Source organism: Coenobita brevimanus, chromosome 18 (genome assembly GCF_032717465.1).
Source record: "Coenobita brevimanus isolate Jiangsu-jjx chromosome 18, ASM3271746v2, whole genome shotgun sequence".
Taxonomy (NCBI): domain Eukaryota; kingdom Metazoa; phylum Arthropoda; class Malacostraca; order Decapoda; family Coenobitidae; genus Coenobita; species Coenobita brevimanus.
Genome location: NC_136971.1, coordinates 19,890,087 through 19,913,253, shown reverse-complemented (window position 1 = coordinate 19,913,253; position 23,167 = coordinate 19,890,087). Strand labels below are relative to the sequence as shown.

The 23,167-nt window shown below is 46.7% G+C and overlaps 1 protein-coding gene across 1 annotated transcript; it reads left to right on the top strand.

Moving 5' to 3' along the window:
* Positions 1-11,131: 11,131 nt before the first annotated feature.
* LOC145391424 (protein FAM200C-like) lies at positions 11,132-11,890 on the top strand. The gene has a single exon (XM_080266037.1). The coding sequence runs from the start codon at positions 11,132-11,134 to the stop codon at positions 11,888-11,890; it is 759 nt and encodes a 252-aa protein (XP_080122163.1).
* The last annotated feature ends 11,277 nt before the right edge of the window (positions 11,891-23,167 follow it).

Here is a 23,167-nt window from a genome sequence, read left to right as displayed (position 1 = left end):
AGAGAGGCGAGTGTCGAGCCGACCTTGCTAACGGCTAGAATGAGCGAAACACGCCCATAACAAATCACTCAGCGGAGGTGCTGATGTCGCGCACAAAGACGATCACTTATGAAACAGTGAAAGATGGTTCTGAAAACACTCCCGATTGGGTGAATACGTAGCGGTTGACTGAGTGATACATAATGGGATTCCACTAGAATTCGCGGTTTCCCACAAAGTTCAATGTCACAAGTTTATTTAAATATACGATCGAGCCAACTCGTGACAAAATAGAACACGTATGTATAACATAGCTTGAATTGTTTATATTTATCATAAACGGAAATTAATATATCATTGATGGCATGTGATGGCAACCCGCGATTTCAGTGGTCCTATATTATTTAAATTCTGCTTAACATTTAGTGCAAGTTAGGTTTTTAATACATAGTTTGTTCAGACTGTAAATTACACCTAGTGTGTATTTTGACTCATTCAGTCTGTATGTGGGCAGAAATTTAATGTTGAGTAAATACCAGGACTCAACATTTTGCTCACTCCCTTCACACATGTGCACCACAAGACAGTCCTGTGTTTTTTTCACAAGAGATTTGTTTTCAGAACTAACGCACCAGGACTAATGCTTAAAATAATAAAATTTCGACTGCTTGTGGTCTGGTTAGGTTATATGTAATTGCTTTGGAGGGTCTGAAGGGCAACACAAGACTGTCTTGTGGTGTGGATGCGTGAAGGAGTGAGCAAAATGTTAAGTTCCAGTATGTACTCAACATTAAATTTCTGCCCACATACAGACTGAATGAGTCAAGATACTACGCGTAATTAACAGTCTGATCAAACTATGTATTAAGAACCTAACTTGCACTAAATGTAGCAGAAATTAGATAATATAGGACCACTGAAATGGTGGGTTGCAATCACATGCCATCAGTGATATTTGGATTTCCATTTATGGTAAATATAAACAATTCACGCTACGTTATATACATACGTGTTCTAAATGTATTTTATATATTTTACTGTTATGCGGTGTATTCTGTGTCCAACTCCTTGAACTTAGATACGGCCACGGATTTGGATTCTTTTGTCCAGGACCAGGCTAGAGCGTGCAAACCAAGGACAGGGCTCAAACACAGGCTAACTAGCGTTACACATATATTACCTTACAAACAAATACAGTGGACTTCACACAATTAGTACATGAGGCAACACTATATATGGGGCACAAGTATGGTGTATCTCACAGCACTATTTATCAAAGGGGACAAGTATTCCACCGAGTTTTGACGCTATAGATGAGCGTTTCTCAACTTTTTACCCTTAAGGAACCCTTGAAATGTCTCAGGGAACCCTTACATAAAAATTATTGTATATCATTTTTAATACCTTTCTCTTGTATAAAAAAGCTTACAAGAACTTAATATTTTTTTCTGATAACTGGTTTAAGCCAAAAAAAAAAAAAAAAAAAAAAAAAAGGGGTTTTCTGAAGTATATTGACAATGCAAAAAAATTAATAAAAAAAACTGAAATCAAACTGTTCAAGAGACTTCATAAGGACGTTTTCATTCACAAAAAAAAATAAACATAAATAACCACTATCATATATAACACATAAACAGAACGAAAACTGGTAATAACTACTACTACTACTACAATAACTTGATTAATAAAACTTAAGCAAATAAAACTGAAGCAAATTAAGGCAAACAGGAGAACTAACCTTGGAAGAGAGAGGGAGAAAGCACACGCACAAACTCCTTATAAACTAACAAAAAAATCATACATACTTAATCTTTTATAATTCATATAAAATCCCTAAATGTTGGGTAACATTTAATAAATAACGTGGGTGAATGAAGGACTGTACCTGCACGCCGGGAAGTACAGACAGGACTGATGGAGACCGCGCAATGTCCTGTACTCGAGTGAGTCACTTGATGATACACGAATCCGTCACGTATAGCTCCTGTCTACTGACCACTAAAGGCTATTTCACACTGGCACCTTATAGACGTCACTAAGTATATTCTCTGTAATTATTATGCTTTGAAATGATATAACAGGTTAAGTCTTTAAGATAATACCCAAGAATTTTCCAAGAAGATGCCGTACATGTATAGTAAAATAACGAATATGAAATTAAGCACAAACATGACTCAAAAATGCATTTACATATGATTAGCCTATTGTTCACTATTTCTCTCAGAACCCCTAGAGACCTCTCGCAGAACCCTAGGGTTCCGGGGAACCCCAGTTGAGAAACGCTGCTATAGATGATCATAAGTATTACACAAGGGTCGCGACATTACAACTGGGGCACAAGTACTAAACAAGGGTTGTGGGGCACAACATTACACATAGTAGATAACACACAGGGTCCATGATACGATAGAGGGGTCACAAGTGTTACACAGGGGTCATGATATTATGGATGGGGTTCAAATATTACACATGGTCTATAACACACAGAGTCTGTGATATTATAGGGTCACAAGTATTACACAGGGGTCATGACATTCCGGACTGGGGGGAATAAATATCACTCAGGGTGTACTCGTACAGCACTATGAACGGGACACAAGTGTTGCACAGAGTCGATAACACCACTGGTTGGGTGTTGAGGCACACACAGGCTATGTCGCAGGTAGGTACAGAGTCGATAACACCACTGGTTGGGTGTTGAGGCACACACAGGCTATGTCGCAGGTAGGTACAGAGTCGATAACACCACTGGTTGGGTGTTGAGGCACACACAGGCTACGTTGCAGGTAGATACAGGTGATGGCCTGGTGTGGGAGGAGGGCCGTCAGAGGTGCGCTCCTGATAGGGATGCTGATCTTGGGCAGCGTACTTTGGAGTCCTGTGTAAGCTGGAGGGCGGCATGTGGGCAGCTCCTTCCTGGTGGGGGCCTTAGGAGTGTGATGGCCCTCAGGACTGGGACCAAGCAAGGCTAAGAGGTACACTGCACTGTGCCTGCCCTTGGCCGTGGTGGGAGTCCTGGAGAAGGGTCCTGGCTAGTCCGGGCCTGAGGTCAGCTGCGGGGTGCCCCTTGAGGTCTGAGGGCTGCAGTCTCACCAGGAGGGGAAGGCCATCAAGGGTTGTCTGTGGCCGTTCACCCTTGGAGAGTCCGTCAGCTGCTGGGGGCATTGGGGGATGGGCTACAGGGACAGGACACCCAGGCTCACAACAGGTCTACTCCAGACACTCTCCAACATGAGTCCTGTTGGGGAGCAGTCTCCACCCTTTGTAGAGAAGGGGGAGAAGGAGGGGCATCTTGCTTGGCCTCTGGAGGGGTGGGCTGAGCCAGAGATGGTGCCCTCGTAGTGAGCCTCCAGGGTAGCGGAGGAGGGATGACCGGTGGTCTCTCCCTCAATCTGGCAGGTCTGATGGACTCCACCAGAACCCCACTCCTGGGCAGAGGAAACACTCCTTCCTCCCGGCAGGTCCGGTGGACTCTACCCAGGCTCCCTCCCGGGTAGTGGACGAAGGAAGTCCAGTGGACTCTCCCTCAGTCTGACAGGTCCGACGGACTCTGTCGGGGGGACCACTCGTCCCAGGAACAACAGGAGGAGGAAGTCCGGCAGACTTTCTGGCTCCCATGGCAGGTGCGATGGACTCTGCCGCTCTCCTGGTGCCAGGGGAGAGTTGCTGCTGGGGAATGTCCAGTGGTCTCTCCCCCTGTGGCAGGTCCAATGGACTTTACCACGGGCCCACCCTCCTCCTTGGGACTGCAGATGAGGGTCATCTGGCTGACGGTCCAAGATGCCTGCTCCCAAAGGTGAGTGGCAGAGGAAGGAGGTCCAGTGGACTCCCCTTCTATAGCAGGTCCGGTGGACTCTGCTATTAAGGGCCTACTTGGGACTGTACTAAAACAAGTCCCACCCAAAATCTGGTGAGTGCTGTCCTCGTCGGAGGGTAATGCACATGGCTGATGCACTTCCCGTGGGTCTGCCTGGGTGGAAGCGGGGCATAAGGTAGCTGGAGACATAGGCCAGTGTGGCGCAAGACACCTGTAAGCCTTCTTGTGGCCTTTTCTTAGGGTGGGTGTCGCCACCCCCTTGTCCTCCTCTTGGGGTGGTGGTGTCGGGGTTGCTCCGTCAGGTGGGTATTTCATCACTGTCGTGGGGGTGGAAGTCACGTTCCCGTGGCTGGAGGTGGTAGGTATCCATGGTGGGAGTCTGATAGGAGGGCATGAGGTGGCAGAGCAGGTTCATCAAAAAATGCATGGGATGGTCTGGCTCCTGGTGTGGGCAATAGACGGTCAGGGTGGATGGCTGGTGTGTCTGCTGGAGAAGGTGGACGAGTTGTGCTGTGCCCTTGAGCCGGCATTTGCGTCCTCCAGCCAGGGGTCCACAAGACATGTTTGATTTTCATCTCGGGTGGCAAGGAGTGAGGTGAGTGGCCTGTGGGTGCCAGCTGCAGACTGGAGATAAGTGAGGTTGCCCTGCTTTTATGAGGTTGTGGAGGGGTCACCCTAAGTGGCTTAGTAGGGTGGGCTACTGGAATTTTCCATCTTATGTGGTGTATTTTTAGAGTAAGGGGGCAGGTGTTGGGGTGGGTGGTGTGGTGAGGGTTGGTGTGGGAGGAGGTGAGGGTGTTGGGGCATATTTGGCTGGGGTGCATGATAGGCATCCTGATCTGGTTTGGGTGATGGTTAGCACGGGTGTGGGTGGTGAGGGAGCAGGTGGCATGCTGGTGGAGTGGGCAGTTGGTGGATGATTCGGGGTGGCGTCAAATGTGATGGGCATGAGGGGGTAGGTTGGCCACGTGGTGTTGGGCATGGGGGTGGCAGCATGGAGGAGGAGGTGGGTGTGTGAGGTGAGGTCACTGGAGGTGGTGTTCTGGTGGAGTGGGCAGCTGGTGGGTGGGTGGGTGTTGTGATTCTGGGCAGTGGTGAAGGAATGGAAGTGGGGGATGGGGAAGTGGGGTGTCTGTTAGAACTGGGTGATGGGGTGGTGTGAGCAATGGGTGAAGGTGATGGGCACGAGGGCATAGGTGTTGGGTTTGGGGGTGGCAGCATGGTCGAGGAGGTGATGGTGTTAGATGAGGTTGCTGGAGGTGCGTGGGGGGTTTGAGGGGAAGGTGAGGGGTCGGGGGTTGGTGCAGTGATGATGGAGGGGGGGCTGGGGGAGGGCGAGGAGAGAGAGGGGGGTGATGTAGCAGGAGTATCAGTCAGCATCGTGCTCAGGTGCTGGGGCGGGGCCTTGGGTAGGCGGGTGAGGGTGGCGGGATGGTGGGGTTGGAGGCAAGCAAAAGCAACGCACGTGGCGGTTTAAGTATGGGCGGGTGGTGTTGTGATATTGTATTACGACTTGATGTGGGTTAGGAACCTTCACAATCGTAAAAGGCCCTGTGTAGCGTGGTGCTAGTTTGTTTGGTATCAGCAATGTAGCCACAATGACGGAGTCGTCTGGTTTGTAGGGGCTAGTTGCAGTGGTGTTGGGTTTCATGTCCTGAGTGTTTTGACAGTGTTGTAGTTTTCATTTGAGGTGGTGTAGGGGGTCAGAGGGGGGGGAGGTGGTGTGTGGTTGCAGGTGGTGGCAGAGTGGCAGGAGGAGGGGCGCCTCGCCGAACACTCGCTCGTGTGGGGTGATGCCGTCTTTGCGAGGACAGGAGTTCATTTCCCATTGCACAATCTTGACGTGGGCTGCCAGTCGTCATTCTGGGTCTCCTGGATTCTATTTCACATCTGTTTGAGTAGTGTGCGATGGCTCCTTTTGAGATACCATTTCCTTGTGGCCAATATGGTGAGGAATAGGAAATGCTGTAGCCGAATAATGTGGCGAGCACTGCCCATATCTTGCTTGTGAATTATGGGGTGTTGTAGGAGTGGAGAGCCTGGAGAATGCCGAAGTAGGGGAATACGTGGCAGATTAGTGCATCTGCGACAGCGATGGCATGGTGTTCTTTCACTGGACAGGCAAACAGGAACTTAAAGTATGTGTCGACGAATGTGATTATGTACTTATAGCCGGATTTGAGTGGAAGAGGTCCGACGATGTCGGCTGATAGGAGCTGCCAGGGTTTACCGGCTAAGATGTTCCCGGATGGACCTGGTGTTCTGGTGGTGTCCTTTTTGAGGGCACATGCTTGGCATGCCTGGACGACTTGTTTGGCAGGGTCCAATAAATGTCATTGAATATCTATAGGAGTATTTTTGGTTCTGAGGTGTATTTCATTGTCTGAGTGTAGGTGGGTTCAGGTGTCGAGGGTAGTGTTTGGGTCTAGGGCGATGTGGCCTGAGTGAGTGCACAGGTGTTTGCCGTGTCTCCGGAGTTTGGAGAATATGTGTGATGGTATCCAGTCAGGACGGTCTTTTTCTTGCCAATGTTGTAGGAGGGTGGAAGTGGTGTGGATGGAATTTATGGACAGTCTGGAGAGGGTGTTGGTAATTGTGTGGAGTTTGCTAGGCCAGTACACTATGTCGAAGTTAAATTCTTCAAGGGTTTCCCTCCATCGGATGGCCTGGGCGTTATGAGTCTTCGATTGTCATAACCACTGAAGGGACTGGTGGTCAGTGATTATGGTGACGTGGGTGCTGGACAGGTAAGCCCAGAAGTACTCCAGGGCCCAAATGATGCTCAGGTATTCTCGCTTGATAATGGTGTAATTCTTTTCAACTTGGACCAGTGTGCGACTATTGCAGGCAATAATGTGCTCCTGCCCTTTTTGGACTTGGGCTAGGATGGCTCTGATCATCACTAGAGATACGTCGGTGTACGGGCAAAAAGGGAGGGTGTAGTCCGGGAATGCAACTACAGGGGCGGTGATCAGCTTGTCCTTAAGGGTGTTGAATGCCTGTACTTGGTCCTCTGTCCAGGTAAAAGTTTCCCCTTTTCTTCTTAGGTCATGGAGCGGCTTTGCAATGTTTGCAAAACCTTTCACAAAACGTCAGTAGTATGATGCAAGGCCGATGAAGGTGCTGACCTTGTGGATGTCTCGGGGTAGGAGAAGGTCTACTATGGCTCGTAATTTCTCTGGGTCAGGGGCTATGCCTTCCTTGGAGATGAAGTGTCCCAGGAAGCAGATGGAGTGTTGTGCTAGGACACACTTGGATGGCCTAAGCTTGAGCCCAGCCTGCCAGATCCTGGGGAAGACTTGCCGTAGGCAGTGGAGGTGGTCGGCCCAGGTTTGACTGAAGGTTATTATGTCATCTAAATAAGCGAAGCATATTTCCCAGGTGAGGCCACTGAGTACTGACTCCATCAATCAGGAGAATGTTGTGGGGGCATTGCAGAGGCCAAAGGGGAGCATGTTGAATTCATAATGCTTCTCGTTGCTTGTAGAAAATGTGGTCTTGCCTCTGTCATCGGGGTGCACTGGGACCTGCCAGTACCCTGACCACAGGCTGAGGGTGGAGAACCAGGATGCCCAGTAGAGGGAGTCAAGGGAATCATCGATTCTGGCCAGAAGTGTGGTGTCCTTGGTAGATACATCATTGAGTCGTTGGTAGTCCATGCAGAAGCGTAGAGTACTGTCTTTTTTCTTCACCAGGATGACGGGGGAGGACCAAGGGCTGGTGGAGGGTGATATAACGCCTGCATTTAGCATGTCCTGGACCTGCCTGTCTTCCTCAGCCTGTTGATACAGGTTCTTCCTCCATGAGGGTTGGTTGGTGGTCCCATTGTGTGTATCTCGTGGGACAGGTACGTGGTGTGGCCAATCTGTTGGTCCCAACAAGAAGATGTCTTGGAAGTCCAGGAGGAGGTGTCGAAGGCTGTCGGTTTGTTGTGATGAGAGGTGGTCAGGTATGGGGGGGGGCATAGGAGGGAAAGGAGGGGGGTAGAGGTGCAGGGCTCAGCTTCCTCTATCTCACTGACCACTAGTACTTTGGGGAGGGTGAGGGGTGTGATGGAAGTGTTGGCGATGTGCACTGCTCCGGTGGGGGGGGAGGAATGTGGGTGACAACATGCAGGAGGCGGTGGCACCCATCAGTAGCTTTGGAGAGAACAAGACGGAGTTTCCAGCGTGACAATGTAGGTGATGCCAGGCCTCATGGTGGGGGCGGATGGTGATGGTGGAGGGGATGGTAGCGGGAAAGGTGAGGGTTTGAAGGGGGGGGGCACTAGGGGTTGTGGGGTATGTAGGGTGGATGAGATGATGAGATGGGTAGGGGGGGGTGTGATGCACGTGTAGAGTGGCTGAGGGGGGGGGTCTGATGGTTTGTTGAAATGTAGGTGCTGCTTGTGGCAGTTGATGCTGGTGTGGAGTTTCTGTAGGAGATCTAGCCCCAGGTAGCCATCGTATGCACGGCAGGTTGAACCGATGACAATAAATCTGTGTTGAGTCATCACATTCTGGTGGGTTTCAGCACGTAGGGCCTGTGTCCCCCCAGAGGTAGGAAGGGGGCCATCCCCTGCATCTACAAGATGGGCGGAGGTGGGGAGGAGAAGGCCAAAGGCTGTGGAGTGGCGGGAGTAGAGGTGGTGGTAGAGGCATGATCTGGCTGCTCCTGTATCAACCAGAAGCCTCGCCTTCACCCGTTCAGCCTCATCTTGTCATAGACTGGGGGGCAGTATTTGTGTGAGGTGGTCCTTGCCATCATGGGGAGGTGCGGGGGCAGTCCTAAAAATCCAGCAGTTGTGGGGCATCCTCCTCTCTGAGCTCTGTTTCCTCGGGCTCGGGATAGTCAGCTGTGGGGCCTTGTCCTCGAAGTTGTCATCCTTGATGGTGGAGACTTTGCGGTGTCCCTGGTTGGCTGCTTTGCATCGGGCGGCCTTCAGCTGCTCTCTAATGTCGTGTAGGGGGCAGTGGTGGCTGCATGCATAGAATTAACATGGGTTGATGGAGATCAAGTTAGTGATTTCTCTGGGGTTGGGGCATCTCTTGGTGGGGAATGCCCTTGGCATGGTGGGGGGGTTTGGAGGAGCAGCCTTCCTGGGGGTGTCCGGGGTTCGGTGGGGAGGCAGTTTCCGTGTGGGGACTTGGCTAACCACCCCGATCTGCTGGGGAGTGGTGCGGGTGGCAAGGAGGCGCCTCACCAGCTGAATGTCTCTATCGAAGTCCTCTGTCAGATCATAGATCGTAAAATGTTCTCTGATGACACTAGGGAGGATCCTCAGTAGGGTGTTGAAGGTGTGTTGGTCCCAGGTGGCGGCATCGGCCTCTGGGTAGGCAGTGGTGATGAGTCACCTGGTCTGGACGAGGATGTCATCTAGGTTACTGTCATAGGTGAGGGTGTTTAGCTGGGAGAAGGCGACAACCTTCCCCAGTGAGGGTGTGACTGCTTGTGTCACTATTTGTTTGAACTGTGCCCATGTTAGCTCTAGAACAGGGGTTCTCAACCTGGGGTAAGCGTACCCCCAGGGGTACGTGAGAGGAATTTTGGGGGTACGTGACAGGTTTCTCAAAATATTTCGTTTTGAATAACTGGAAACCTGTTTATAGAAAGTGGCCTACATGTGCTAGGCTAGATGTGTCCTCCACTATAACCAGGACACTAAGTGACAACGTTAACAAGGAAACTCTTGGAGTTATGTCATTTGAGAGAAAGCTCTCTTGGACTACACTTGCCACACAACCTTGCAAACCCATAATACAGTAGTCACCCTTGCTCGTTTTCTATCGATCACGTCTCTCCTCACGCGTACCGAACAGGTACCAAAGTGAGACGCACTGTCCGCCTCTCACTGTCACCCACTCACCACTCTTCCCTCACTACCCTCACCCTCAGATACGTTGAGATCTGCTTCATGATTTCCAGTGCATTTGTAGTCTGACTTATTTTTTCCTCGTTTAAGTTGTCATGGATTTTGCTTGCGGCTACGAAGTCATGTGCCCACACTGCAACCATAATAACTGGTAAAGGTTTCATGGCCAAGTTTGTGGTTTTCAATTACGTCTGCCAACGGCGGTTGCGGCAGAAACTGTGATCATCGATGTATGTATGTTTGACCGTCTGCCTGTTAGTTAGTAAATTCATTACCGTACCCAGCTCACATGTGGGGGGTGGGTGTAAGTCTATTATAGGACCTGGACTGACCCATAAATTCTCAGACGATTATTTTTGTCATTACGTACAGTACTGATGAATTCATGGGCACATTTAATAATAGATTTTATATACTGATAGATTTATGAGCAGATTTTTTTTTTCATCACACACCGATAAATTCATGGACACATTTGTTATTATTTACTGATGAATTCCTGGACGCATATGTTATGTTCTGACGAATTCCTGGGCAAGTTTGCTGGGAAAGTGTATCAGTGAATTGATGGGTACATTTGTTGCCATTATGTGACTGTGTGGTGTGCAGTATTACCCTGTGGTGCGCAGTATGACAGTGTGGTGTGGTGACTTGTCTGTGTGGTGTGCAGTGTGACAGTGTGGTGTGGTGACTTGTCTGTGTGGTGTGCAGTGTTACTGTGGTGTACAATATACTGTTTGGTGTGCAGTATGACTGCATAGTGTGGTGAGTGACTGTGTGGTGTGCAGTATTACCCTGTGGTGTACAGTATGATTGTGTGGTGTGGTGAGTGACTGTGTGGTGTGCAGTATTACCCTGTGGTGTATAGTATGACTGCGTGGTGTGGCAAGTGACTGTTTGGTGCGAAGTATTACCCTGTGGTGTGTAGTATGATTGTGTGGTCTGGTAAGTGACTGTGTGGTGTGCAGTATTACCCTGTGGTGTGTAGTATGATTGTGTGGTGTGGTGAGTGACTGTGTGGTGTGCAGTATTACCCTGTGGTGTGCGTATGATTTTGGGTGTGGTGTATGACTGTTATACCCATCTCGTAAACTGCATTTTTGTTTGTCCAAATTCCAGATAATAATGGCTTCCTCTGGCAAGAAAAGAACGTACAGTGATTCTTATATCAAGTTTGGCTTCACAGCTGTGAAAAAGCAAGGCAAGGATTTGCCGCAATGTGTAATCTGCCATAAATTTCTTTCAGAAGGATCCATGAAACCTAGTCTCCTCAAGCGACATTTTTCCAGCTGTCATCCTGAACTTCCTGATAAAGACCACTCCTATTTTGAGAGAAAAGCACTTGTTCTCAAGCGTATCAGACTTGATCATAGCGGTCAGGTATATAAACAAAATGAAGCTAGCCTCCGTGCTTCGTTTATGATTGCCCTGAGAGTTGCACAAAATAAAAAGCCCCACACAATAGTTGAAACTTTTTTCTTGCCATGCTGCAAAGATATTTTGGTTGCTTCTTCGGGGAGAATGCGGCACAGAAGTTGAACACCTTGCCATTGTCAAATGATACTGTGCATCGAAGAATATGCGACTTATCAGAGGATATCAAGCATCAGGACATTGCGGAAATCAAGGAAGCTCCTCTAGGTATATTTGCAATTCAACTTGATGAATCAACTAATATATCTTCTTGTGCCCAGCTTCTTGCCTACACGAAGTATATAAAAGACTCAGACTTTAAAGATGAGTTTTTGTTCTGTCACCCTCTGGAATCTACAATGACGGGAGAAGACATCTTTGAAGCTGTGTCCAGCTTTTTTGAAAAAGAAGGGCTTTCTTGGGCAAATATGGTGGGATGTACAACAGACGGTGCCCCTGCAATGCTAGGCTGTCGGTCTGGCTTCCAAGCAAGGGTGAAAGCAGCCAACTCCAACGGAAGCAAGATGCACTGTATGATTCACCGCTACGCATTAGCTGTGAAGACCCTACCTCCAGACCTCAAAACCGTACTTGACGATGTTGTAGCCATGGTCAACTTTATTAAAAACAGTCCGTTGAACACAAGGATGCTGCGTCTTTTATGTCAGGAACTTAATGCTGAGGAAGAGTCACTCCTTTTTCATACAGCTGTAAGATGGCTATCGAGGGGTAACGTAGTGGCTCGAGTTGCGACATTAAAGGAGGAGCTGAAGGAATTCTTTGACAGAAATGAGAAAGAAAAAACAAAGAAGTTTGTTAACAAGCTTTAAGACAACAGGTGGATCACGAAGCTGGCTTATCTCAATGATATATTTTCTCGCATCAATGCAGTCAACAGATCACTTCAAGGTTACTCGGCAACTGTAATTGATTTTGTTGACAAGCTGCGAGCTTTTCAAATGAAACTCAAACTTTGGCAAGAAAAAGTCAAAGCGGGTCGGTATGACGTTTTTGAGAATATGAGCTTGTCAGCTCTGTGTAAAGATGATGTGGATGAGGTCAGTGGTCTCACCCAGAAGCATTTGGTTTCTCTCAGTCAAGAGTTGGATTACTATTTTCCTGATATCACAGACTTAGATTGCCAACTCATTCGAAATCCATTGAAGATGGACCCTAGATCACTTCCAGATGAATTACAAGAAGTATTCGTTGACTTTGTCAATGACTCAACTGCAAAAGATTCTTTCGATAGTTTGTCATTGACAAGATTCTGGTCAACAATGGCAAGTTCTTATCCTGCTTTAGCAAAGAAATGTGTACGGAACCTCCTGATGTTTCCTTCTACATACCGCTGTGAGCAGGGATTCTCAGCACTGTGCTTGATTAAAAACAAGTTACGTTCACGTTTTGCAAAGACGACATAAGAGTGGCTCTTTCAAAGACTGTGCCGAGGATTGACTTGGTAGCAATGAAATAGGCCAAACCATCTCACTGAATTATTATATACTTGTATTTTAATGCAGTCACACACACTGACTTCTATGAGAAAGTAACTAGTTACTAATAACTAGTTGCGAGGCTTAACAATCAGCATTAGTTCGCAGGCAGTGGAACACAATGCCTTCTTAATTCTATTTTGTTAATTTTTTTTTCATGCTAGTGACGCTAGTCTCGCACACAGTAATTTTCCCATGAGTAACTAGTTATAAGCTGTATATAGCACCATTACCTCACAGTCACAGTTATTGGAAAAATGTGTCTGATATAGTTCTGTTTTATTATTATTTTTTTTTATGCTATTCAGACACACAGTGACTTACCTATCACTGTTACTAGTTACAAGTTGCAACTAGCTGCAAGCAGCACTAGTTCACTGTCACAGTGATCGAAAACTGTCTGCTATAGTTCTGTTTTAGTAAATGTATTGCATGCTAGCAGCCAGTCACATAGTGTTTCCCTATGACAGTAACTAGTTCCTATCAACACTACCTCATAGTGACATACTCACATTAATTGAAAAGTTTGTCTTCTCCACATATATAACACAATTTAAACTTAATAAACTAAGTCAATAAACCATGCATTTCTTTTTACCCTTCCTGATGCTGCATTGTGGGTAAGGGGTACGTGACCAATACTGAAAGACTTCAAGGGGTACATAAGATTAAAAAGGTTGAGAACCCCTGCTCTAGAACAATTTTGTTACAATACTGGAGACCACTTTTCCCAAGTGTGGTAGCATTCTTGTGATCTTTTCTCTGTCATGTTCAAAACTTATGTCCAATATAGGTTTGACCATGCACATATATGCGTTTATGCCGCACTGATCAGGGCCAAACTTAGGTAACTGGATGTGCAGTTTGGCAGCCATTTTTGCAAGTTTCCCCTCATCCCTTATTGCTCTCTGCCGGATCTAGAACCACCGCTAGCCACCAGTGTTATGCGGTGTATTCTGAGTCCAATTCTTGAACTCAGATATGGACACAGACTTGGGTTTTTTTGTTCAGGACCGGGCTAGAGCATGCAATCAAGGGATAGGGCTCAAACACAGGCCAACCAGTCTTACACATGTACTACCTTACAAACAAATACAGTGTACATAATTAGTACATGAGGCAACACTATATATGGGGCACATGTATAGTGTATCTCACAACACTATGTATCAAAGGGGACAAGTATTACACTGAGTTCTGACACTATAGATGATCACAAGTATTACACAAGGACATTACAACTGGGGAACAATTTCTACACAACAGTTGTGGGGCACAATATTACACATACTAGATAACACACAGGGTCCATGATTCGATAGAGGGGTCACAAGTGTTACACAGGGGTCACGATATTATGGACAGGGTACAAATATTACACAGGGGTCACGATATTATGGACAGGGTACAAATATTACACAGGGTCTAAATGACACAGAGTCACGATATTATAGGGGGGGTCACAAGTATTACACAGGGGTCATGATACTCTGGACAGGTGGGAATAAATATCACTTAGGGTCTATAGCACTATGGACGGGACACAAGTGTTGCACAGAGTCGATAACACCACTGGTGGGGCACTGAGGTACACAGAGGTTACATCACAGATAAGTACAGGTGATGGCCTGGTGTGGGAGGAGGGTCGTCAGGGGTGCACACCTGACAGGGTCGCCAGCCTTGGGCAGCGCACTCTGGAGTCCAGTGTAAACTGGAGGGCAGCATGGTGGGCAACCCCTTCCTGGCAGGGGCCTTCGGAGTATGGTGGCCTGTCACGAATCAAATTCGCGACATTTTCCTTTTGTGAGAAACCACGAACTATTAGTGGAAAACTCACTGTGTATCGCTCAGTTAACCGTTTCTCTCTCCATTTCGGTGGTATACTTTTCAAAACATTCGTCACTGTTTCAAAAGTGACCGATCTAATGCACGTCATTAAGTGACCTACTGAGCGATATTATTGTTTCTTTATTGTTCGCCCCTGCCTGCCTCGACCGTTTAAAAAATGCGCCCATAGCGCTCGCTTTCTTTCCCACGAGTTAGTCAGTCAAGTGTCTGTCGTGACGGAGTGAGGTTCTGTGCTCCAGCAGTGAGAGAGGTCAGCTAGCACCCAGACTCCACTAGACTACAGTTCTCCAGGCCCCCACCCTTCTTGGTGATACACCACATTCATTGACCAGTATTTCCTTTTTGTATTTTCCTAGGTTTAAGAGTTTAGTTCAGTGTGCTGTTTCCTCACATGCTGGCCGGCTGCGCCGCATGTTGTTTTTTTGGGGGGCTTAAGAATTTAGCTTTTGAGTGAGTGAGTGAGTACGATCTCTTTATTTGAATTCATTTGAAGTGTAACGTTAAATTTATTTCTTTGTAATCAATAAATTTAACAGTTCTTTTTCTTGAGCTTAATGTAATGTAAACTCATGTTTCATTTCTCCACAATTAAGCTTATTTCCCTTATAGCTCCTAGCTTGCATAAACGTTTGCCATTCATAACTGGTACTTAGGCCAGTCTTGTTGTATTAAGCTTAAAATCCGTTGTGCCTTCTAGGAGTTAAGCATCAGCAAGAACCTGATATTATTAATAGTATTAGTTATTTATTGTCAGGGGTGAAGTAACTTTCTCCAGAGGCTAACAGTACTAATAAACAGCAATTGAGAAATTAGTCTCTGCTGTGTACTGTTGAGAAAGTTTATAAATTCTCGTTCTTAGAGTCCAGCGAAGCAAGCCGGTATAAAGTAATCATTGCTTGATTTAGCAAGACAATTCATTGTCCCTGCTCCTCAGTATCATTGAGAATTATCATTTAATATTTGCATTTATTTTAAAAACCCCGTGACAATTGGCGACCTCATTCCAGGATATTAACTCCTAGCTCTAAAGCTATTCACGAGATAATACTCACTCGTTCATATTTAGGTATTTATCATTAAAGTTTATAGGCACAAGCTTATTGGTGTTTACCGTTAGTTTAACAAGTGAATTTTTGCTTTATTAATCCACAAAGTACTTTACTTTATTTAGTACTTTATTCTTGGTAACGCCAGACGATTTTATTCGTTCCTGGGAAGTCGCCGTACCCACTGTATTAATTATTGAGTCTTCCCAGTCATTTGCATTCTTGCTTTATTCTTTGCCAGTTAACTAGATAAGACTGGTCACCACTAGGTTGTGTCTGTATTCTTTACTTGTGTTATTAGCATTCGTTTGCGAAGTAGCAGTCAGTACTGAGTCGCTAGTTCTTTAGATTGAGCTAGCATCATGGCAGCCAGTGTCTATGTACGGGAAGCTAAAGAAATGGGCCTCACAGACCAAGAGAAAATTCAGAGTTACGTTCTCTCACGGTTTAATTATGAGCAGGAACGTGAGAAAGATGCACGTGACGAGCGTAGAATCCATCGCGAACACGAGCGAGAACAGCGCGAATATGAGCGAGAACAACGCGAATACGAGAGTGAACAACGTGAGAGAGAACGAGAACACGAACGTGCCGAGCGAGAAGCACGCGAAAAACATGAACATGAAGTGCTGAAGCTCAAGCGAGATTCCTTGGCTTCAGACACATCCGGTGCAGTTGGTCCAAGCTCCGCAAGTGTTCTCCCTGCACATGTCCTGGCGACCCCACGCATCAAGCTTCCTTCATACAAGGAAGGCGGGCGAATCGAGCCTTACATAGCTCATTTTGAGGACATGGCAGACATGTATCAACTGGATGAGGCAGCTAAGCGGCTCCAATTTCTTAGTTTATTTGAAGGCCCTGCCCTTGATATTCTCCATAGAATTCGTGGAGACAATCTCACGTATGAGATGATGAAAGCTGCACTCATTAAGGCGTATGGTCTCACAGTAGACGACGCCAAAGTTCAGTTCATGCGAGCTCGTCTCCAAGACAAGGAGACAGCTGTTCAGTTCCTCGACCGTCTCACTGCTTACTTAGGTGAGTGGATGGAGAAGGATGAAACTCCTTCCATGCGTGAGGGGATAATTGACCTTATGCTGCGTACACAGCTAGAGAGGTCGTGGCCTGTTGAGCTCGTAGCACAGCTTAAGATCTGCCAGGTGAAAGATGCCAGCCAAATGGCAGAAAAGGCTGACGCATATTTTACTGCATACAGGTATCAAACTCGCAAGCAGCATACCTGGAACAGGAAAGCTAGTAAATCTGGGAAACCTTCTCAGACTGAATCCCACCAACAAGGCCATTCTCAGAATAATGGCCAAGGTCCAAAACCGCAGTTGAAGGACCAGGGGCAAATCACTCAGAAACCTGAGTGGAAGAGGTACAACAAGTACCCTAACCAGCAGCAGTATCAGCCACGCAACCGACCGTCGGGACAAACTTCTTCACCACCAGCTCAAAGGAGGCAGGAAGCAAACGCAGCCTTCATTCCTCAGCAGCAGCACGGTGGTCACATCCCTACCAGTACGGGTACTTCCCCCACAGTTCACTAATCCCATAGTGACAGAGAACCCCCCTCCACAGATAGCCAATGTTCCATCTCCACAGGCAGTGAGTACGACCCCTCAAATTTCTAATTCACAAGGCACGATGTTTGCCGCATCAATTATTCAGCAGCCTCATGAGTGGCTAGCTGCTTCCTCCACAGGCCCTCCCACAGGTGACAGTACCTTCCTTGTTCAGCCAGGGTTTGTAGGAGGCATACCTGTGAAGGTCCTGAGAGATAATGGATCCTCAGGTTGCTCTGTCAAGCAGAGTTTAGTTCGGCCTGAGCACTACGCAGGTCGACAGATCCATGCAAACCTTATTGATGGATCAGTGAGATTGTTCCCCGAGGCATGTATCCAGGTGGCATCTCCATTTTATACTGGTACAACACTCGCAGTTGTCATGCCAGAACCTTTATTTGACCTCATTATAGGTAACATTTTCGGTGTCAAGGATAGTTGCACCAAGGATGATGCTACTCAGACTTCGGCTGCAGTAACTCGAGCCATCGTTAAGGCTCCAGACTGTGTCACCCCTGTGACCATTGAATCGCCACAAGATCTGATGTGTAGCCAACTTGTTGTTCAAGAACAACATTCTGACCCAACACTTGCTGCCGTGCGGAACAAACAAAAGGGTAGAGTGATAAAGTATTCACGGGGAGGTCGAGCCAAGTTTCTTCGTAAACAAGGACGGCTCTACCGTGAGTCACGAACACCCGAGGGTGAGGTTCGATTACAGTTTGTCGTTCCTGCCAAGTACCGCCCAGCAGTGTTAGAATGGGGTCATTGTTCAGCCTTAGGAAGTCACCTGGGCAAAAGGAAGACCCAGGGCCGTATCCGAGCTGACTTTTTCTGGCCAGGGATGGGACGAGACATAGACAGTTTTGTGCGCTCCTGCAGTGTGTGTCAAAGTACCACTAATCAGGGACATGTCCTTCCTGTGCCGTTTGTAACCACACCTGTAATCTCTGAGTCAGTTGAGAGACAGGGTAGTGGTGAAGTGGGTGTAGACCTGACGTCTCGCCCATTGGCCCCACAGGACACAGTATGTCCAGGGCCTGTGCATACATATGTACCGTAAGTTAAGGTGCTGTTCCTTCACATGCTGGCCGGCTGCGCCGCATGTTGAGCGAGGTGGACGCCAGGTTAGAGCAATCCCTAAACTCGGTGATGGGATGTCATTAAGGTGCTGTTCCCTCACATGCTGGCCGGCTGTGCCGCATGTCAAGCGAGGTGGACGCCAGGTTAGAGCTCCCCCTAAACTGGGTGATGGGATGTTGTTAAGGTGCTGTTCCCTCACATGCTGGCCAGCTGTGCCGCATGTTGAGCGAGGTGGACGCCAAGTTAGAACTCCCCCTAAACTGGGTGATAGGATGTTGTTAAAGTGCTGTACCCTCACATGCTGGCCGGCTGGGCCGCATGTTGAGCGAGGTGCATGCCAGGTTAGAGCTTCCCCGCTAAGAACCCTTACGACTACGTTTCCTAGTTAATATTGTATCTAATAAATTAATGGCGACCTCGAATGTACGAAGCTTAGGCTGTCACTCGTATTTTTCAGCTAGAGCGTACCTTTCGTAGCATGTACTGATTGCTAGGCAGAGAGAGTAATTGTAATGTAATAAGAATTTTTGTCTCATTGACACTTTTGATGCTCCACTTTAATTGATTTTGCAGGTACAGCAATGGGTGTAGCAGTTTTGCTGTGCGGGCCAGCTGATCGTCTGCCGCATGCTGCCGCCTCTTCTCCTCTGCCTTCGTCGTCACCATATTATTAATATATACTATAAATTTGTATTACATGATTTTACACATAGGTACAGTTATACTACAACTGTCACACCTACACCGTGTATCATATACATCACGCTACACAACAATTAGTTGTCAGTGTAAATGTAGCGAACTTTCGCTCAGTTTGACCTGAGTACAGGATTTTCACCATCGTCACGGAGTTTTTTCCCTCAAGTTTGCCTCTATTGACGTAAATATGAGGTTTATACGCTCATTAGCGATAGTGATTTTCTCCTGTAGCAGGATAGCACACACACCACAGTGTGAATCTTGTGTGATTGAGTTAGGATGTGTACATATATATATATATATATATATATATATATATATACATATATATCCACAAATTTTTTCCCATAAAGAAAAAATTCATTTTGTAGGGGCGTAATGTCACGAATCAAATTCGCGACATTTTCCTTTTGTGAGAAACCACAAACTATTAGTGGAAAACTCACTGTGTATCGCTCAGTTAACTGTTTCTCTCTCCATTTCGGTGGTATACTTTTCAAAACATTTGTCACTGTTTCAAAAGTGACCGATCTAATGCATGTCATTAAGTGACCTACTGAGCGATATTATTGTTTCTTTATTGTTCGCCCCTGCCTGCCTCGACCGTTAAAAAAATGCGGCCATAGCGCTCCCTTTCTTTCCCACGAGTTAGTCAGTCAAGTGTCTGTCGTGACGGAGTGAGGTTCTGTGCTCCAGCAGTGAGAGAGGTCAGCTAGCACCCAGACTCCACTAGACTACAGTTCCCCAGGCTCCCACCCTTCTTGGTGATACACCACATTCATTGACCAGTATTTCCTTTTTGTATTTTCCTAGGTTTAAGAGTTTAGTTCAGTGTGCTGTTTCCTCACATGCTGGCCGGCTGCGCCGCATGTTGTTTTTTTGGGGGGCGTAAGAATTTAGCTTTTGAGTGAGTGAGTGAGTATGATCTCTTTATTTGAATTCATTTGAAGAGTAGTTAAATTTATTTCTTTGTAATCAATAAATTTAACAGTTCTTTTTCTTGAGCTTAATGAAATGTAAACTCATGTTTCATTTCTCCACAGTTAAGCTTATTTCCCTTATAGCTCCTAGCTTGCATAAACGTTTGCCATTCATAACTGGTACTTAGGCCAGTCTTGTTGTATTAAGCTTAAAATCCGTTGTGCCTTCTAGGAGTTAAGCATCAGCAAGAACCTGATATTATTAATAGTATTAGTTATTTATTGTCAGGGGTGAAGTAACTTTCTCCAGAGGCTAACAGTACTAATAAACAGCAATTGAGAAATTAGTTTCTGCTGTGTACTGTTGAGAAAGTTTATAAATTCTCGTTCTTAGAGTCCGGCGAAGCAAGGCGGTATAAAGTAATCATTGCTTGATTTAGCAAGACAATTCACTGTCCCTGCTCTTCAGTATCATTGAGCATTATCATTTAATATTTGCATTTATTTTAAAAACCCCGTGACATGGCCCTCGGAACTGGGGCCAACGGGGCTAAGAGGCTCACTACACGGCGCCTGCCCTTGGCCGTGGTGGGAGTCCTGGAGCAGGGTTTGGGTTGGTCCAGGTCTGAGGTCAGCTGTGGGGCGCCCCTTGAGTTTTGAGGGCTGGGGTCGTCTGTGGCTGCTCACTCTTGGAGAATCCATCAGCTGCTGGGGGTGTCGGGGGCTGGGCTGCAGGGACAGAACACCCAAGCTCACAACAGGTCCGCTCCAGACACACTCCAACAGAAGTCCTGCTGGGGAGCAGTCACCGTCCTTTGTAGAAGAGGGGGAGCAGGAGGGGCATCTCGCTCTGCCTCATGAGGGGTGGGCTGAGTCAGAGACGGTGCCTTCGTAGGAAGCCTCTCGGGTAGTGGAGGAGGGACGACCAGTGGTCTCTCCCTATGCCTGGCAGGTCCAATGGACTCTACTGAAACTCCACTCTGGGACAGAGGAAGGAAGTCCAGTGGACTCTCCTTCCACCTGGCACGTCTGATGGACTCTACCTAGGGTCCCTCCCGGGTTAGTGAACGAAGGAGGTCCAATGGACTCTCCCTCAGTTTGACAGGTCCAATGGACTCTGTCAGGTGACCACTCATCCCAGGGACAACAGGAGGAGGAAGTCCGGCGGACTTTCTGGCTCCCACGGTAGGTCCGATGGACTCTACCGGTCTGATGGACTCTACAGGTCTCCTGCTGCCGGGGGAAAGTTGCAGCTGTGGGACGACTGGTTGTCTCTCCCCCTGTGGCAGGTCCGATGGACTCTACCACGGGCCAGCCCCCCTCCTTGGGACTGCAGGTGAGGGTCGTCTGGCTGACGGTCCGAGATTCCTGCTCCCGAAGGTGGGTGGCAGAAGAAGGAGGTCTGATGGACTCCCCTTCTACAGCACCGCTGCTCCCCTGGGGAAAAGTAGGGCTTTGAGGACCGGTGGTCTCTCTACCTCTTTTAGTAGCAGGTCCGGTGGACTCTGCTACTGAGGGTCTACTTGGGACTGTACTGAAGCAGGTCCCACCCCAAATCTGGTGAGCGCTGTCCTCGTCGGAGGATAATGCACCTGACCGATGCACTTCCCGTGGGTCTGGCTGGGTGGAGGATGGGCATAAGGTAGCTAGGGACATGGGCCGGTGTGGCACGGGACAACTGAAAACTTCCCCATGGTCTCGTCTTGGGATGGGTGTCGCCTCCCCGTGTCCTCCTCTTGGGGTGGTGGTGTCAGGGTCGCTCCGTCGAGTGGGTATTTAAATTACGGTATATAACATTACTGTGATGCACAGTTTCACACAACAGTGTAGATATTTGACAAAGAAAAATATGCTTTTTAAACAGCGCAGGGAATGATTGTCCAAATCGTTGTGCCATCTACCGGAATACTAGGCTTTTCAGAAGCACCCCGATTTCAAACCCTTGTTTAACAGACGCTGTGTTGACGACACTTATATCATTTTTTGCGTCTCCTATGTTTCCCCGTTTTTGAAAAACCTCAATTCCAAACACTCGAATATTCATTTTACATCTGATATAGAGGTAAATAATAAATTACCGTTTTTGGATATACTTGTTGAAAAAATAAATAACTCATTTAGCACCTCCGTCTATCATAAGCCCACATACACTGGTCTGACAACTAAATTCACTTCCAACATCCCTGTGCAATTTAAACAGAACCTAATATACACTTTGGTAACTAGAGGATTTAACATTAGTTCAACTTACAAAAACTTTCACTTGTAATTAAATAATTTACGAAACATTAAAACTTAACGGTTTTCTCTTACCCTTCACTGAAACACACATAGGAAAAAGGTTGAACAAAATATATAATGTCCCCTCTCCTACAACCTCAGATTGCTCCAAAAGCTCTCATTTATTTTGTAACCCCCTTTTTAGGACCTCGTTCATTTGGAGTAGGAACAGAATCAGGAAACTCGTCTCTGAATATTATCCACAGGTATCATTGAGGATAGTATTTATACCATCAACGGTGCTATCCAGTCACTTCAAGTTCAAAGACCGCATCCACGATTCTGTCATCGGTGGTGTACAAATTTAAGTGTAGCACATGTAATTCTACATACAGTACATCGATAAAGACGTAAGGAAATTCAGTTTCCCGAACAGGTATTGGAATGCATTACCAAATGAAACTGTGCACCAAAACAATTCATAAATTTAAGGATATGTACGATAAAAGTGATTTACACGGGACAGTGCGAGCTTGACTCATTCCTGTTAAAATACAATTAAGCAAAGAACACACACACCGACCAAAACAATATCCCGTTTTGGCCTCGCGAGCAATGGTGTAACAAGCACTCTTATAAGCGACTTGTTTAAGAATACTGATAAATGCTGCTCGAGTGTAACTGCATCAGGAAACATTGTGAAGAATACTGGCGGTTTATGAACAAAGGGTCGTATTTATGAGGGATATTAGCTTGTCTGCAAGAGAAGTGTTTATAACGCTTAACGAATGTCATATATTGCTTTGTTTTTCGTATTGCGTGACAGAAATATTGTCTCTAGTTTTACTGCGACGTATTTGGGAGAGGTACGAATAAAGGCAAAAGTATATATGGGCATTCTTCAACACACCTTAGGTTTAAGCAAGTTTATAAATACTCCTCAAAGACATCACGTGGTGCCAGCGTGTCTAGTGACGCAAATACGTGGGGCCCCTGACAACACCAGGAATGAAGGACATCAAACAAGCAAAGGTCATAATGATGATGATCATCATTATCATGATGGGCAGGATTGAGGAACAGCAAATGGAAAATATATTTTAAATTGTTACAGCTGGAAGTGAATGTGGAAGTATAACGAGCAACTAAAGAGAAACATAATAAGTGGATGCACTGGATGCAAAATAGGAGTATACTGGAAAGTAAGAGAATTTGTTGAAAGCAAGA

Bases quoted from the DNA above. Each gene is read 5' to 3' on its own strand.
- LOC145391424 (XM_080266037.1), top strand. From the start codon at position 11,132: ATGCTGCAAAGATATTTTGGTTGCTTCTTCGGGGAGAATGCGGCACAG.